The sequence below is a fragment of the Hermetia illucens genome, chromosome 1, assembly GCF_905115235.1.
Source record: "Hermetia illucens chromosome 1, iHerIll2.2.curated.20191125, whole genome shotgun sequence".
Classification (NCBI taxonomy): Eukaryota; Metazoa; Arthropoda; class Insecta; order Diptera; family Stratiomyidae; genus Hermetia; species Hermetia illucens.
Genome location: NC_051849.1, coordinates 140293237 through 140309671, shown reverse-complemented (window position 1 = coordinate 140309671; position 16435 = coordinate 140293237). Strand labels below are relative to the sequence as shown.

General features: G+C 41.5%; 1 protein-coding gene across 1 annotated transcript in view; it reads right to left on the bottom strand.

The window, feature by feature from the left end:
* Window positions 1-13065, bottom strand: part of LOC119646382 (cleavage and polyadenylation specificity factor subunit 1) — a 30623-nt gene extending 17558 nt beyond the window's left edge. The window contains exons 1-7 of the mRNA XM_038046826.1: window positions 12897-13065; window positions 12615-12829; window positions 12400-12561; window positions 12178-12341; window positions 1375-1514; window positions 1209-1319; window positions 971-1152 (exon numbers count right to left, since the gene is read on the bottom strand). Of these exons, the coding sequence (XP_037902754.1) occupies window positions 971-1152; window positions 1209-1319; window positions 1375-1514; window positions 12178-12341; window positions 12400-12561; window positions 12615-12829; window positions 12897-13065 (1143 nt within the window). The remainder of the gene's footprint in view (window positions 1-970; window positions 1153-1208; window positions 1320-1374; window positions 1515-12177; window positions 12342-12399; window positions 12562-12614; window positions 12830-12896) is intronic.
* Between the last annotated feature and the right edge of the window lie 3370 nt (window positions 13066-16435).

Below are 16435 nucleotides of genomic sequence, written 5' to 3'. Positions count from 1 at the left end.
GACCGATAAATACAAGCTTAATTACGGCGACCGACATAAATTTAGAATGTGATTTATGACGTGTTTAACACTATAATTTCCGAATGACTCCGAATATCAAAAAATCACTTTGCCCAGATATTCTACACTATATCTAGATACAATTGATGCCATAAAAAAAATTCGATTCCGCAAATCCGACACATGGGATGACCCCCTTAATTGCTTCCCACGTCGCGGTAATGTTTAGAATCGCATCATGCACAGTCAAGGTTCGTTTGCTATCAGGGTCTTCCATTTCTTGAGGATAGGGATGTTTTAGTCTTGTTCTGGTTGTTTAAGGACCATTTTGATGCTCTGATCCATTGGTTGCAATTTGCTTGTCGCTTTGGCGGTAAGTAAACAAGCTTGATATTCTTTAGTTCAACACCTTTAGGGTGTGCGGGGCAGTTGCCAATGAATACAATTATGAGTCCACATTAAATCTGGAAGTGGTCATCTACAGCTTTTAACCAGGCGATGAAACCAATGCCTGCCATTCAAGCTCGAAATTATGCATCATATGTTAAAGGGAGAGATCTTATGTTTTTGAAACAACGTGGACTTATCGCCTCACCAATCACTAGCAAACGTAACCTTTCTGACCCATCACAATTGGCATAGACTAGCACAGCCAGTCTCTCTTTATTTGCTTTACCACCATGACAAGTTTCTCCGTTAAAGATATAGGATTTATCTACGTTCGACGTTCGAACCGAGGTAATACGTGTTGCTAGGCGTAGCGTATTAAACAGGATGAAGAATCGTATTAAGCGTTAAGAAAAAAGGCGTATTATGCGAGAAATCGCATTAAATGTCATCGTACTAAGCGGGTCCTACTGTATTTTGAAAAAAAAAAAAAACGAAAGAGCGGTTTATGAAGTATAAATAAAACTTCATTCGACTCGCTCTTAAGTAACTTTCGTAAGAGTCTAAACATTATTGAACTTACACAGCTTGCTAAAACACTTGCAGCTGCTTTATGGAAGTGAAAACTGCGAACGCTGCGCATGGAGTCAGCGCACAACGTTAAGACATATAATTCGCCTGTTTTTAAGGACAGCACTAGCTTGTCTATATCAATAAACGTAATCTGCGCTGCATCCAGACTAATTTTAACGCCGTCCTGTGGCTCTGCAAAGGGAATTAAATTTTTATTCTTTTTCAGATTCGGTATTTATTTCATTTACTCAGCGGGAAGGCGGTGCTATGATCTGCAGTGCTATTTAAACTTACACCGTACGGCGGGACACTTTGATTCAAATAGATAAGTGCATTTGTAGAAGCAATTAAACAGCCACCTGGAAAGTTAAGATAAATTATTTGTTATCAATAATGAATATAACTCGTGCATACCCATTGGTTTTTGAACTGGAAGCGCTTGCAGACAGTCAAAAGGAAGTGATGCAACTGTCCAAATTACCGGATGTACTCGCTGTTGAATGTTGAGAGAGAGTGCGACCATTGTACAAGTATCAGACCTCACAGCAATACGTCTGAAAAGTGGGAGCATGTGATCATCGGAAATTTTCTTTTATATACTAAGATACGAGCTTGTATTCAGAACTAACTATTAAAATTTTCCACCTTTCCACCAAATTTCGTATCAATAAAAGTAATTGTTTCTAAAAAAAATGGTTGTGGCATTCAGGCAGACAGACAGACAGTATTTTAACAAGGCATTGTTTCACACAAAACCTTTAAAAGAAGACAATCCTGCCTCTGTGGAGAAAGAGCAAAAGGGAGCAGAAATAGTGCGAAAGTAGATCAGAGATGCATGTCTACGGAAAATAATCAGAAGAAATTGAACTAGATGGACTAGTTAGCTAATATCTTTAGATGAAGAATCTAATATTGCCGTCGACTTGGCAGAAAATTAGTTATTGGTTGGTCATATCTTCGGAAAATCATAGTTCACGCTCTAATTGATTGAGAAAAAAAAACACGATGACAGACATGAAAATTTCATGAACTTGGTATTAGAGAAAGGCATGGGTACCCAGGACCTGGTATTTCAGATAGATAATCCTAGCATTTATGCTCCCAAGTATACTTTAGGTTGATGAATGGCCAGCCAGAAGTCCAAACTTAGATTTAGTCGGGAATGGCTAGAAACTAATCCCCGGTATTGTTTAATAATGAAAAATAATTGAAACATACAAAAAAAAGACGTCGGAAAACCGGAAGCTGGACTCTTCAGGTATAAAAGGTTTTGTGTTTCCCTATCTGAGGAACTTTGAGAAAATGGCAGCTGCACTTAAATAATAATTTAAACTTCGACTGCGTCAGCAGCTATTTACACAAACAATTTACTCTGCAAAGTACTCTATCGATTATAGTTAATTGCATAGCCTTCACAATACGAGTTCAACATTATTGGCAAATGTGAAGAAGTTCTCCAAAAACACATATAAACAAGCCGGAATACCGAAAGTTCGGCGTTTCAGGTAAAAGGTTTTGTGTGCATTTTATGTGACCAACTCTTTATGCACGATTTTCCATTCATACATAGCTGGGAATACCAAATATTCCGCAATATTTTCCTAAACTCTAAAATACACAACGACATAAATACTGTGTTCATGTTAAATAAACAAATATTTTCTATTATCGCATTGACTTGATCTAACACATCTTCACGCATTACCACTTTACTCCGTGCACAAAAGCACGTACATAAATAAAAAACCGCTGGTAATCAGATACATACATGTCTATTATATATACATTGATTGCAAATAACTAAAAAAAAGCCAAAAAAGGAAAACTAAAACTTGCCCATAAACCCCGCCGTTCATATAAGTTCACTTGATATGAAGATGACGTCATACACGTCTTACGGTGTAATAAATTTACCTGAAATGGGAAATTTTGACCTTCTATAACTTTGTTAATAGTAGTTGGATTGGCTTCAAACTTTTCAGAATTATGCCTTATCGCCGATGCTGCTGTCAGATTTTGTATTTCTGGGATGAATTCAAGGGAAGTTTTCCGGTAAATTAAATATAGATGCATTACTGTGATTTTTTTCAAATTTTCCAGTTGGATAGGTTCTGAGAACGAGATCGGTTTCACATTTTGGGGCACACATTTTGAGCCTTATTTCCCCTACGGTTTAGCCAATATCAGCACTAAGACCAGTTTCGGAAAGTACTATTCGAGCCCTTTCATTTGATACTCCAAATGACCATATTCTATGGAAAAACTTACCCCCCCCCCCCTTTTCACATGTATGGGGAGCCCCCCTTCAAACCTAATGCAACATGGCGCCACTCCCTGCATGTAAAGGGGCACACAGACCGCATATTCTTACTGAAGTTCGTGACAATCGGTTCAGTGGTCTCCAAGTAAATCGATTGGGACAAACTGACAGACATACACTAGGTTTTGTTTCATACAAAACCTTAAAAAAGGATTAGGTAAGCAGCAACGGATAAAAGGGCTGGAGAGAAGAAACTTCTTCATATATGAGACTAAAACTTCACTCAAATGCCAATTGTTCTCGTTAATTATGACGTCAGCATCTTATTTGCATGGCTTCAGATGCAGTAAATTCGCGCGAGTTTGAATTGCTATAACTTTGGATTTCCATGAAACTTAGTATTTTCACTCCTTACTCGCGCTCTTTAGAATTCACTTCAAAACTAATATCAGATTCTACTAATCGAAACCTTTCATTTGATACCCCACATCACTATATTCGATGAAAAAAATGTTCACATCCCGCTTTGCATGTATAGGAAGCCTTCCACGTAAATTTATGTTAATCAAATTTCGTTCGGATCGATTTAGCCGTTTTGGAGAAAAGTGTGTGTGTATCGATTTTAATAAGGTTTGGTTTTACATAAAACCTTAAAGATGGAGAGTCACCCAAAAAGCATCAAATTACTGGCCGAAAAACGTCAAAATCTAAAAAATTGGCATTTTTAATATGATAGTTGTATCCAACTAACTAAAACGAACAACAATACAATAAACAAGAAGAAAAAAAAATATTTTGTTAAATTTCTTAATAAATTTTATTTTAACCCTCTCTTTTTTGTTTAAAGTCACTATTCTATACTAATTGAAATAAGGCTTACCCCCGTTTTGTCAACAAAGATGTGAACTGGCTCAACTATATTGTCCAGTATTGCAAATCTATTTTCGTCAACATATTGGAGTGTGACTGAATAAGTTAGCATTATTTTCATTATCGGCTAACTGCAAATTACTGTGGTCATTAAATAATTTTATGAAATGAAATGAATTTTATGAAAGACCTGTTACACTTTTAAAGTCAACACAAAATGGCGCCTCTGACTGTAAAGGGATTCACAGACCACACGTCATCAAATTTTGTGACAATCGGTCCAGCCATTTCCAAATAAATCGGATGTGACAGATGTCTGTCTGTCTGGACACAGACATCGAATCGATTCTAATAAGATTTTGTTCCACACGAAACCTTAAAAACAGTTGAATAATGAGTACTAGATAATTTGCCTTGCAAGATGAAATAAGTCGGGAAACCGGAAGCTGGGTGCTTCAGGTATGAAAGGTTTTGTGTATTGCTTTTATAAAAACATTTGAGCCGTGATTTGTTCCATTAGTACCTACCACGTAAAATATGTATATATTATGTGAGAATATCCACTTTCGCATGCTACTCGAATTCTTAGAATTTGCAGCCTTATTATAGCTTTGTTAGTAACAGTGCGATTTCCACTGAACTTGGTAGGATCATAGTCTATGCTATAGCTTATATGGCAATTTCGTGATGCTAGGATGAAGTTAAGGAACCCCCTTACCGCAATCAATTACCAAAAAATATAGTGATCAACTATTATTAACTTTATTTGAACAGATATCGGTATAGAGGGTATTTCGGATCATAGGCACCATATGGTGACAGCTTTGGGATTTTTTTTCAAATTTTTCGGTTGGGTAGTTTGTGAGAATGGGCCCCTAAAAAAATGATTTTTTCAGCCCTCGTCCTCCTCCCTTGTGAATTAAATGTCAAAACTAAGTTTTGAAAAGTACTAGTCGAGACCTTTTATTTGGTACCCACATATATTTGGTAAAAAAAAAATGTATACGGCCTTTTGCATGTATGGAGACCCCTCCCCTTAAATTTCGCGTTGAACGATATAACTAATTGGACGCGTGAGCGTTCACAGTTGCCACCTCCCCACCAAATTTCGTATCAATCAGTATAACCGTTTCCGGGAAAAGTGCGTGTGACAGATAGACAGAGAGTAAACTGTTTTTGCTTTACACAAAACCTTAAAATCTGAATTCCGAACAAAAAGTTGCCTTAAACGCGCTGGCCAACAAAAATGTGAGTGTGATATGAAAGATATTGCCCTTAGGATGTCTTTTTCTCACTCGAGAATTGTAAAATTATTGCAAAAGTGTCGGCGGATGGAAAATACATAAACTAAAAGCGAGCCGGGACGACTTAGAATGACTTCGTTAAGAGAAGACCGAATTGGTTTGAAACAGCGACCAATTTCCAAGAAGAGTTGGCTTCATCTGAAAATGTACCAAATTGAGGGAGTTCTGCACCGCGTCGATTTCGAAAGTACGGACGGACTTCATGGATGTAGGTCTGTTACAAAAATTACCATTTTCGAGTCGGATTAAGATTGCTGTCTGACAATGGGCCCACGAGTATTTCGAATGGAAGAACATTGGGGTTGAGTCAGTTTTTTCCGACAAGAGTAAATTTAAACAAAAATTGATTTTGGAAATTTACTTTCCTTTATTGGCTAATAATTATATAAAATACAGTATTTTGGAAACTTCCTTCCTCAGTAGATAAAACACAAGGCAAAAGGACAGTTGGTCCCCAAAATACTGCATTTTACATAATTATTAGTCAATAAAGGAAAGTAATGTGCTCGCATAAAATGAATAATAATAATAACTCCGCCGTAGCCGGTCCCAAGCCTGGTTGTGAAAGGAGGAGGGATGGATAGCTTCATCTGAATGCCTGTACGCCATCGCAGGGTCTCAGGGGTTAGGTGAGGAAAGTGCATGAACTTTGCAGTCTTCTAGATTACTCACTGAGGAAGCTATCCCAACACCTGGCAGCTAGGGATAAAATGCACCACCAAAAATGAGAGGAAGAAGAAATTTGAGGTCCGGTACGGATAATCGCCGGGAGTCGTCTGACTTGGTGGTGGGTCGGGCTCTCGTAATGGACAGCACGGCGTCGAAACCGCTAGTCGTGGGGCGGTTCGACGTCTAGGCGCCACGACGACCAGGAGCACAGCTCCGCCTGCTGCAGCTGTTTCGCCACAATCTGTGGCGGCCAATTCAGCAGGTTCGCGTAGGCAGCGGATGAAATGGACTGAAGAAATGAACCTCTTCATCATCCGCTCCTACTACGAAATAACAGCGGGGGCGGGTACAACATCTTACCGCCCCTTGTTGCACCAGAGATTCGTCGAGCGTTTCCCGCAATTCGCGCACGAGACTGTGCAGCGAATTGCAGACCAGTACCGCTTTATTACTCGCAGCGACACAATCCCGGTCACCATCAGGAAGCGTGTTCGACTTGAGGTCATCGGGGAAACCGGTGACCGAGAGTCGATGGGGGCAGAAGCGGCGGCATCAACAACAACACTGCAGGCAACAGTTTCAATACTCGCCCAAGCACTCTTCTCCACCGTCCAGCTGAGGTTTCCGCTGAGGTTCGGGACGAATTCCAAAGAGCGTGTATAGAATTCTCGAATATGGATCCTTTGCATAGACCAGGCTCTATGCATCTCCAGCAATTCCGGGAATTCTATCTCAAATCAATGATGAGATCGCATCTCGACTGTATGCTGATATGTGCAGTTGCGGCTATCAGATTGCACGATCAGAAAATCAGCTTTCGTGTTATTGGTTTGAGTGACCAAAGAGATCCACCATGGAAAATTCGTCTGGGGCGTCGGCGGGACTCACTAAGGCAGGGCATTGCTAGACTGATTCAGATCAGCACTGGCAATGCCAGCCGACGGGTGAGAAATAAAGTGCAGAGGGTTTACCGGAACTATGCCATCCCCTGTGAGAAACCCGTTGTTGAAATTCTGGACACACTAAAACAGAAACTGTCTGTCATATGCAGTCGGTTACGACGGTATGGCGAAAGTCATTCCAGACGTGTTCAGAATTCAACATACGCGAGAAACCAGCGGAGCTTTTTCAGATCTCTCAACGAATCCCAACAGAACGTCCAGACAGTACAGTTTTCGGTGACGGAAGCGAAAGAGTATTGGGGTGGACTTTGGGGGTTACCCGCCCAGCATGCTGAGTGGATTACCGCCGAAGGCAGCTGCCATGCCAATACGCCTGGCATGAATTTTGCGGATATTACCGAAGAAGAAGTTCGACGAGCCATAAACAGCTCGAAGAACTAGAGGGGCGAAGGTCTGGATCGGGTGCAGAATTTCTGGTATAAGAAATTTATCAGCGTACACAGTCGGTTGGCACACAGTATAAATAAGGTCGTGAGTCGGCCGGAGGAATTTCCATCCTTCCTCACTGCGGGGATTACCTACCTTATCCCTAAGAAGGACACGGTGCAGGACCCCGCAGACGCAAGACCAATTACTTGCTTACCAACTCTCTACAAATTCATAACGTCCATTATTAGTGGAAGGGTCAACGCACACTCAAGACCAACAACATTCCGTCCGAGGAGCAGAAGGGCTGCCGAGTTGGGTCAAGGGGTTGCAAAGAGCAACTCATTATCGACTCGGTAGTTGTAGGACAAGCAACTAGAGGCCAAAGAAACCTCTTTAGTTGCTATATCGATTATGCCAAGGCTTTTGAGAGCATTTCGCATACCTGGCTAATCGATATCCCACATCGCATTGATTGGAAACTAATAAAGTTTTTGGCGACAGTCATGGAAGAGTGGCATACCACCTTATCAGTGCGTACATCTGAGGGTGCTAATACCTCAGAGTCCATCCCTATACGGAGGGGCATCTTTCAAGAGGATTCGTTGAGTCCCCTTTGGTTTTGTATGGCACTGAACCACCTTTCATGGCTACTGAATGAAGCTAGAGGGCATGGTTTCGCAATAAAGTATGGCCTTCGTGCTAAGTACGAACTGACACACTTCATGTACTTAGATGACATCAAGCTGTATGCTGGTACTGAAGTCTGCTGCGAATAATAGACATGTTTAGCCATGATATTCGGATGGAGTTTGGATTAGACAGGTGTCGAATCTAAGCCATCCGCAAAAGTCATAACATTGACGACCTCCGCAGCCAAGCTATAATCGAGACAGACTTCTACAAGTACCTAAGAATTCTGCAGGGAATCCATGCTCAGTTTGTGATCTGAAGGATGCTCTGCTGTCCGAATCCCTGCCACGTGTAAGGTTGGTGCTGAAGTCGCATCTCTTGGGGAAGAATAAAATAAGCAAGTTGAAGGTATTCACTATCGCTTCACTGGCTTATGCATTCGAAATATTGCCGTGGACGAAGACCGGTCTGGAAAACCTCCAGCGGCGGATACGGACAACTATGTCCAAATTCCGATCATCCAAAGCCGTGGAGCTGATCAACCTGCCTCGTGACATCGGGGGTAGGAGCGTGGTTGACGTGGCGGCACAACATCATCGCCAAGTTGACTCGCTGCGCGCTTATTTTTACAGCAAAGAGCAGGCGAGTCCCTTGCATGCGACTGTCTGTAAGGCAGACTGTGGGCTGATTCCACTTAACTTGAAGGATCGATCTTTCAATCCTCTGAGTGTGGTGAAGTCGGACCAAGAACGGATCGATGAATGGAAGTCGAAGGCAATACACGGTCAACACGTGAATTGTCTTTGGTAGCCATTTGTCGATTTGCATTTGTCGGCTGTGTGCTGGGGAGCTCTTTGTTGTTACGGAGGGATTCATGTGTGCCATTCAGGACGGGGTGGTCGCCACCAGAGCTTATAAAAAGCTCATCACGAAAGAACGGGTGGAGAACGACCAGTGCAGAATGTGTGATTTGGCGTTAGAGACGTTGGACTATCTCATTTCTGGCTGTACTGTTATGGCGCCGGTGCAATACATCACCAGGCATAATTCTGTAAAGTTATCCATCAAAACCTTGCATACAAGCATGGGCTGATCACGAGAACATGTCCGGTTTACCGATATGAGCAGCAAGCATTGCTCAATAGTTCTGCTTACAGCATGTAAGGGGACCGGCAAGTTCTGACTGATCGTCATATTGCACATAACAAACCTGACGTACTGTTAGTTGACAAGCTGCGCGTATATTATTGATGTTGTTATCCCCCATAGTAGCAACATTGTACAAAAATACGTGGAGAAGAAGGTGAACTATAAGCCATTGGCTCGGGAAATCAAAGAAATTTGGCGTATCGAGCGGGTGGCTGTAGTTCCCATAATATTGTCAGTTACAGGTATTGTATCTAAATCCCTCACGGCTTCCCTTGATGTCAGGGACTTTCGCACAATCTGGTTCAAACCACATAGAAATACACCATTCTGCATACGATGTTGCGGGGCTTTCTCGACGAATTCTCCCATTCACCTACCTAAGTAGGTAGGATCGTCCGAGCCTAAATGCTTGGCACTAGTGCTCGTATTAGGTAAAATCCGGAATTAATAATAATAATTGCAACAATCCATATTGGATCAGGGCCTTGAAATGTGTTAGAGCACTTCATTCAAGACCGTAACAGTACACTGTAGGAGGCAATGTGGTCAGCATTGCGCTCCCCCGAGATTATTACCCTGATATAACTCAAGCACTCATTCACAGCTGAGTCGACTGGTATCCGACTTCCAGTCACGATAACAAATTCAACCGCCACCAGTGAGATTTGAACCGCGAGCTTCCGCTACGACGACCCTGCACTCTAACCACTTGAGCCATCCGAACACAAAATGAACGAAAAGTACGAATTCAAGCATTTTTTTAGTTTAACTACATATTTATTTTTAACCTAACTTTGTGGTAACTCATTTATTCCTTTGACGTAGAAGCCGGGCTCCTGCGAGTTTTTTTTTTTAATAATTAAACGGTTTTTGCTTTTACGCTAGTATTTTTATTTTTTCCGAATATACCTATATTTTGGGAACCACTTGTTCCCTTGATTAGTGTTACACGTCCTGATCAACTGATGAAAGTCAGGCGACCTATGCGGAATTTAATTTTTTTCTCCGTCAAAAAGTCCAAATTTCGAAAGTAGGAATCATTGCGTGCGAAATAGAGTTTCCAGCTAGTTGAGCATTGATTAGGTTTTCTCTCTGTGGCAAGCGGTGGAAAAACTGTTGGAATATGGACATCAGGACAAGGCCGCCTGAAACTGTAGACGGCCACGAGAGAATTCGGTATCCCGACCAAATTGATAACACTGACTAGGATGACCCTAACCAATGTGAGAAGAAGCGGGATCACTGTCGAGACCATTCATCATTAACAACGGTCTATCATGCGTCCTCTTTAACCTAGGACTGGAGAAAGTGATCCGTGATGCAGATGTGAATACGAGAGGCACCATCTTCTTCAAGTCCATATTGTCATTATGGGAAAGACAACACGAGATATACCGTCTACCTTCATCCAGATCGAGCAGGCGGCGCGAGATCTTGGGCTGTACATCAATGAAGGCAAGACGAAATATATGGTAGCAACCTCAGAACCAAAAACCAACCAACCAATAACATCAAATCGCACCTGTCAAACAAGAAGAATAAAGATAGGAAACTACAACTTGGAGATCGTTGAAAGTTTCTCCTATCTAGGGTCGAAAATTACAACCGATAATAGCTATGACGATGAAATCCGCGCACGGTTGTTCGCAGCCGACAGAACCTACTTCAACTTACAAAAACGGTTCTGCCCGAAACGTCTCACAATAGGGTCGAAGCTCTTACTGCACAAGACAATGATCTTGCCAGTCCTCATGTATTCCTCGGAGACTTGGGTTCTTAGCAAGAAAAATTGCGAACTCTTGGCCGCGTTCGAGAGAAGAATCCTCCGAAAAATTGTTGGCCCCCTAAATGTAGATGGACGATTCCATAGCATATACAATGACGAAATCTATGAGCGACACCATGACCGTCTGATTGTGGATAAAATCCGGCTCAACAGGTTGCGGTGAGCGGGTCACTTAATCCGTGTGGATGAGGATGATCAGCTCGAAAAATATATAAGGGTAATATCCATGATAGAAAGAAAAGTCGAGGCAGGCTTTGCCTGAGATAGGTCAGGACGTCAAAGAACTTTTAGGAATACCGAATTGGTGGACTTCGGCGCAAAACCGGGATGTCTGTAGTTCCTTATTAAGGCAGGTCTAGACCGGATACCGGTTGTTGCGTCATTGATGATGATGAGCATTGTGCCATGGAAGAAGGGTTGTTTAACTGCAAGATTCCGCATCATTTCTTCTCTGCCAGCATTCATGAAGCTGCAGTCGATGACACCTGAGCCAGACCATTAGGAAGACACCATCAACGTCTTTGGTGAATGTTCCGGTTGTCTTACATGATCTATTTTTCATCATTCGATTCAGAAGAGATAGGCACACTTCAGGTCATGTTTGTTTTTATGCATGCGTCGATAATTGCGGCACCCACTTGTCTGGTTTTCTCACTTTTATTGCTTTCTTAGAAACAACCAAAACTAGGGATAACTCATGTGCACTTTACCCGGAATGCGCTTCCACGATGGCGTTCAGTGCATCTCTATCCATTTGAGTCTCACGTCCGCCATGCGACACATTCAATAGGCTGAAATCACCAGCAGCAAACTTTTTAAATCAACAAATTACTGTCGGGTGTGTTCAGCACCAAACACAATGTTCTCATTCCGAGCTATGTCGGGCGCTGTGGTTTTGCGATGGAACTCGTTTTTCATTAACACCCGAATATGTGATTTGTAGGAAACGGTCCAATAGCAATGTTCGGCATCGGCTCGCCAAAAACTGGAGATGACGTTTTATAAAGTGATGACACATTACAAAAGATGATGATGATAATAAGAACGGCATCATTACTTTGGTGATGCGCTGTTGTTATATTGTTTGGATCGCGGTAATATGATATTACAATTTAAGGTGACCCTTTTAAGACATTGCATACATCACCTACTCATCTCCACTTCAATGTTTGCCAAATAGAGTTAAAATTACTTTAACTTTGATCAATTCGCACTTACCCCGGGAAAGTTCGCACTGGTTCGTACAAGATCAAGATCGTAGGCTCATAGTAGCCATGTAGAAATTGGATGTCGATGACGTTGTCAATCTTTTCGTCCAGCTCTTTCAACGTTATAATATACGACGCCAGGATCGGCGTTCTTGCAATCAGCTGCGTGGGCATCTGCAATAACATTTCCTTCTTGAATTGTAATGCTCTAAAGCTAAAGGACGCCGCAAACCTTCTTGATTGGCTTCACATCCTGGATTTCTATCTCGTCCAAACTGCTGTCTTTTCTGAAAGGTAAAACCACCAGTTTTCTGCCGTATACTAGCATAACAGCACAGCGGTTATCGGGGTCTACACGAACCATAGGAATATGGTAATGTCCTGTCCAGCCACCCTAAAATTGGGATTCGTATTAGCTTTGTGGGTATTTAGCAGACGTTGTCTGACCTTTATATCTTCTTCTTCGAAATAATGCAGGGATAACGTTTTCAAAGCAAACGTGTCGGGATCGTGTTGGACCACTGATAACTTCGCTTCTCTGAAACTAATCAAAATCGCGTCCCGTTGGGAGCCGGACAGCGAAACATGCTGCAAGGACATGACGTTTCCGTATAGTTTGTACGAAGACAAGCACTCCAATCGCATTTTAGGTGGTCTGTGGTCTGCAAGTAATCTCAACGTTAGCTTTATATGGAACTTCATTTACTTTCCTTGCAAAATCGGTTTTACCGGTAAATTTCTCTTTATTATTGGGCTCGACATCCGGAATGATTCTGTAGACTTTCAATATATTCGCACCAGCAGTAACCAAATTTCTTTCAGCATTATTAAAAAAGTTACAGCAAATCGCATGTTCAACGCCTGTAGCGGGGTGACTTTGCTTACAAAGCGAAAACATCTTTTAAATTGATCTAAACCATCTGCTTCCAAGTAAAATTGACAGTTTGTAAATTTTGACAACACGCCTGCATTCCTCTTCTTCTTACTTTTTCTTAAAAGTGGTGCTACAATCTTCATCTTAAAAACAAATTAGAAACAAAACTCAGGACAATCACCTAATATTTAGGAGTATTATTTATGATACTGTAGATTAAGCTAAACACTTTTCCTGGAAATAAAGTTAATGATAGCTCCTATCATAATAATGGAGCCGAGAATGCAGCATCGTCTCCGATATAGGAAATTTGGATGTGATTTCTAGATCTTGTGAACGAGGGAAATACGCCCAGCATCCACATGATTTCAACTTTTCTGTAAAATAATTTTTAAAGTTTTGTGTGAAGCAAAACCTTATTAGAATCGAGACGGTGTCTGTCCGTCCATCTGTCTCTCTGTCTGTCTGTTACACCCGATTTATTTGGAAACGGCTAGACCGATTGTCACGAAAATGTTTGAGAGTATGTAATCTGGTGTTCCCTTTACGTGCAGTAAGTGGTACCATCTTGTGTTAAGTTTAAAGGGGGGCTCTCAATACATGTGAATGGAGGGTGCACATTTTTTTCACAGAATGTAGCCATGTGGGGTATCAAATGAAAGGTCTCAATTAGTACTTATCGAAACTGGTTCAACATTTGATATTGGGTGAAACATAGGGGAGTGAGGGCCTCCAAAAAATGTAACAGGTCTCGTTCTCAGAACGTATCCAACCGAAAAATCTGAAAAAAACAACAGGGGTGTATATCTACCAAATCGAGGCCTCAACATATATCCGGTTCTGATATCTGCAGAAATAAAGTTAATAATAGTATATTTCCACATTTTAGAAATTTACCCGGCACCCCCCCCCCCCCTTATGTTCATCCCAGAAGTACAAAATTTGGCATGCGTGTAATGAAGAACATAATGCACATAATGCAGTTTGGTCAAGTTTGAAGAAAATCCAACTATTATTAACAAAGTTATAGGGGGTGAAACTTTACAATTTTTTGTGAATTTCGAGCACTCTACAACCTGCATAACGTCACCATCAAATATGAATTCGTCAATAACACAACGAAATGAGTTCTTATAAATTGGGTTGCAAAGAATTATTTTGTTTTAGTTTTTTAGTTATTTGTATATGAATATCAATTACTCCAACCAGGCATGTGTGTATGTAGGTATATAATATATACGTGCTAATGAACTTTGCGGGTAGTGCCTAATTCAAATAGATATAATAAGTAAATCGCATATATGTGTACAGTATTCGGAAATTGGCAGTTTGTTTGTTTAGGGTGAGCGTAATTGACTATGGCTGTAGTATGTGCGTATGTCTCGTAGTTTGGAAAAATATGAAGGGTTATGTTGGATTTGTAGCTATATACGGATAGAAAAATGTGCGTTGAAATTTCTTACATAAGATGAACACAAAAACTATATACCCGAAGCGCGAGCTTCCGGTATTCCGACTTGTTTCTTATATTGAGTAAAACCCTAGAGTGATTGCCCAGCCAGCCTGATTAATTACTCGAATGTGTCCTATGTCGGTAGGAAGATATGACATCCGATGGGCGGAACGGTAATATCATTCGAACATCATGTCCGCCATATTTGAAGTTGATGACGTCACTTGGGTCGTGATTGCCGAAAAGTCCGTTTCGGTTTGAGAATCGTTCCGAATATTCTATTGAGAAGTGTTAAAATTTGTGGCTTTATCAAGACAAATTTGTGTGAAAATTTGAAAATGGTGGGGTTCGCGATAAATGGTTCTGATAGCTATAAAGGCGAAAGAGGAAGCAACTTGAGATTTGAGAGCCATTCACAACACAGTCCTCCGCGACACCTATAACAGGGAAATGGATGCCGCAATAACTGCAGCCAACAGAGATCCTCGAGATGAAACACCAACAAATGATCTTCACAACGACCTGAAGAACGTTGTGATAAATACGACCACAAACATACTTGGTCCCAGCCGCAAAAAGAGTCGGAACGGCTGGTTTGACGATGAATGTAAGCTAGCAACGGAACGGAAGAATTGCATTCTCAAAGAACGCGGGCACGCGGAGAGTTATCACGAAATTCGGCGATCGGAGAAGCGACTTCACAGACGGAAAAAGAAAGCTCGATAGAATCAACAGGTCTGTGAACTCGAAAAGTACAGGGCGCAACCACAAGAGGCGCATAAGTTTTACCAGCAAGTTAGTAGGATGAAGCCTTACACACTTCGATGCTCCTCCTGCCGGGACAAATCTGAGTTCCGACAGAATAGGCATATTGGAGCGATGGGTTGAGTACTTTGATGAACTACTGAACAACCAGAACATCGGCGAGTTGGAGGTCCCGGCAATTGAAGACGGCGGACAAATACTGCCACCACTAAGTATAGAAGAAACAGTCCGTGCGATTCATAGGCTTAAAAACCATAAGTCGCCGGGAGCCGATGGAATTACAGCAGAATTAGTTAAATATGGAGGCGACCAATTACACCAAGTGGTTCATCAACTTGTGCTCAAGGTGTGGGAAAGTGAATCAATGCCTGATGATTGGCAACGAGGCATTATCTGCTCATACATAACAAGGGAGATATCACACAGTGCAGCAATTATAGTGATATCACGTTCTTGAGTACCATCTATAAGATATTCTCTACTATGTTGCTAGGCCGGATAGCCCCATACGCCCAGAAAATCATTGGCCCATACCGAAGAGACTTCACTCTAGGCAAATCAGCAACAGATCAGATCAGATCTCTCTGTGGCAAGCGATGGAAAAATTGTTGGAATGTGGCCATCAGTTGCACTATCTCTTCATTGACTTTAAAGCCGCCTATGATAGCATGGCCAAGGTAAAACTGTACACGGCCATGAAAGAATTCGGTATTCTGACGAAATTGATAAGACTGACTAGGCTGACCCTGGTCAATGTGCGAGACCAGATAAAAGCAGCAGGATCACTCTCAAGACCATTCGATATCAACAACTCTCTAAGAAAACTACTTGAGTTTGCAGCGAAACGGAAAAGTTGTCACGCAGAACCATTAAGAATTATTGCAATTTTAAGCGAGCATTTGATGAACTACTTTCGCGGACTATCAATCAGAGTTTGGCTCTATTCAAGATTGTTTGTGGCCCCAACGAGTTACAAGGAAGGTTGGCCTTACAAGGCAAAAAAACATGGATTTTCCCAAAACTGTCTGACAAATTTCTAAGAAAACCGTTGGATTCTCGGGATCGTCCTAAATTATCAATGAATATTCGTCAGGTGAATGCTGCGTCACCCGAAGGTTTTTGTACAGTTACATACAATATTTTCTACATGTGGTCTAATCCAATCTAATCTTTAAA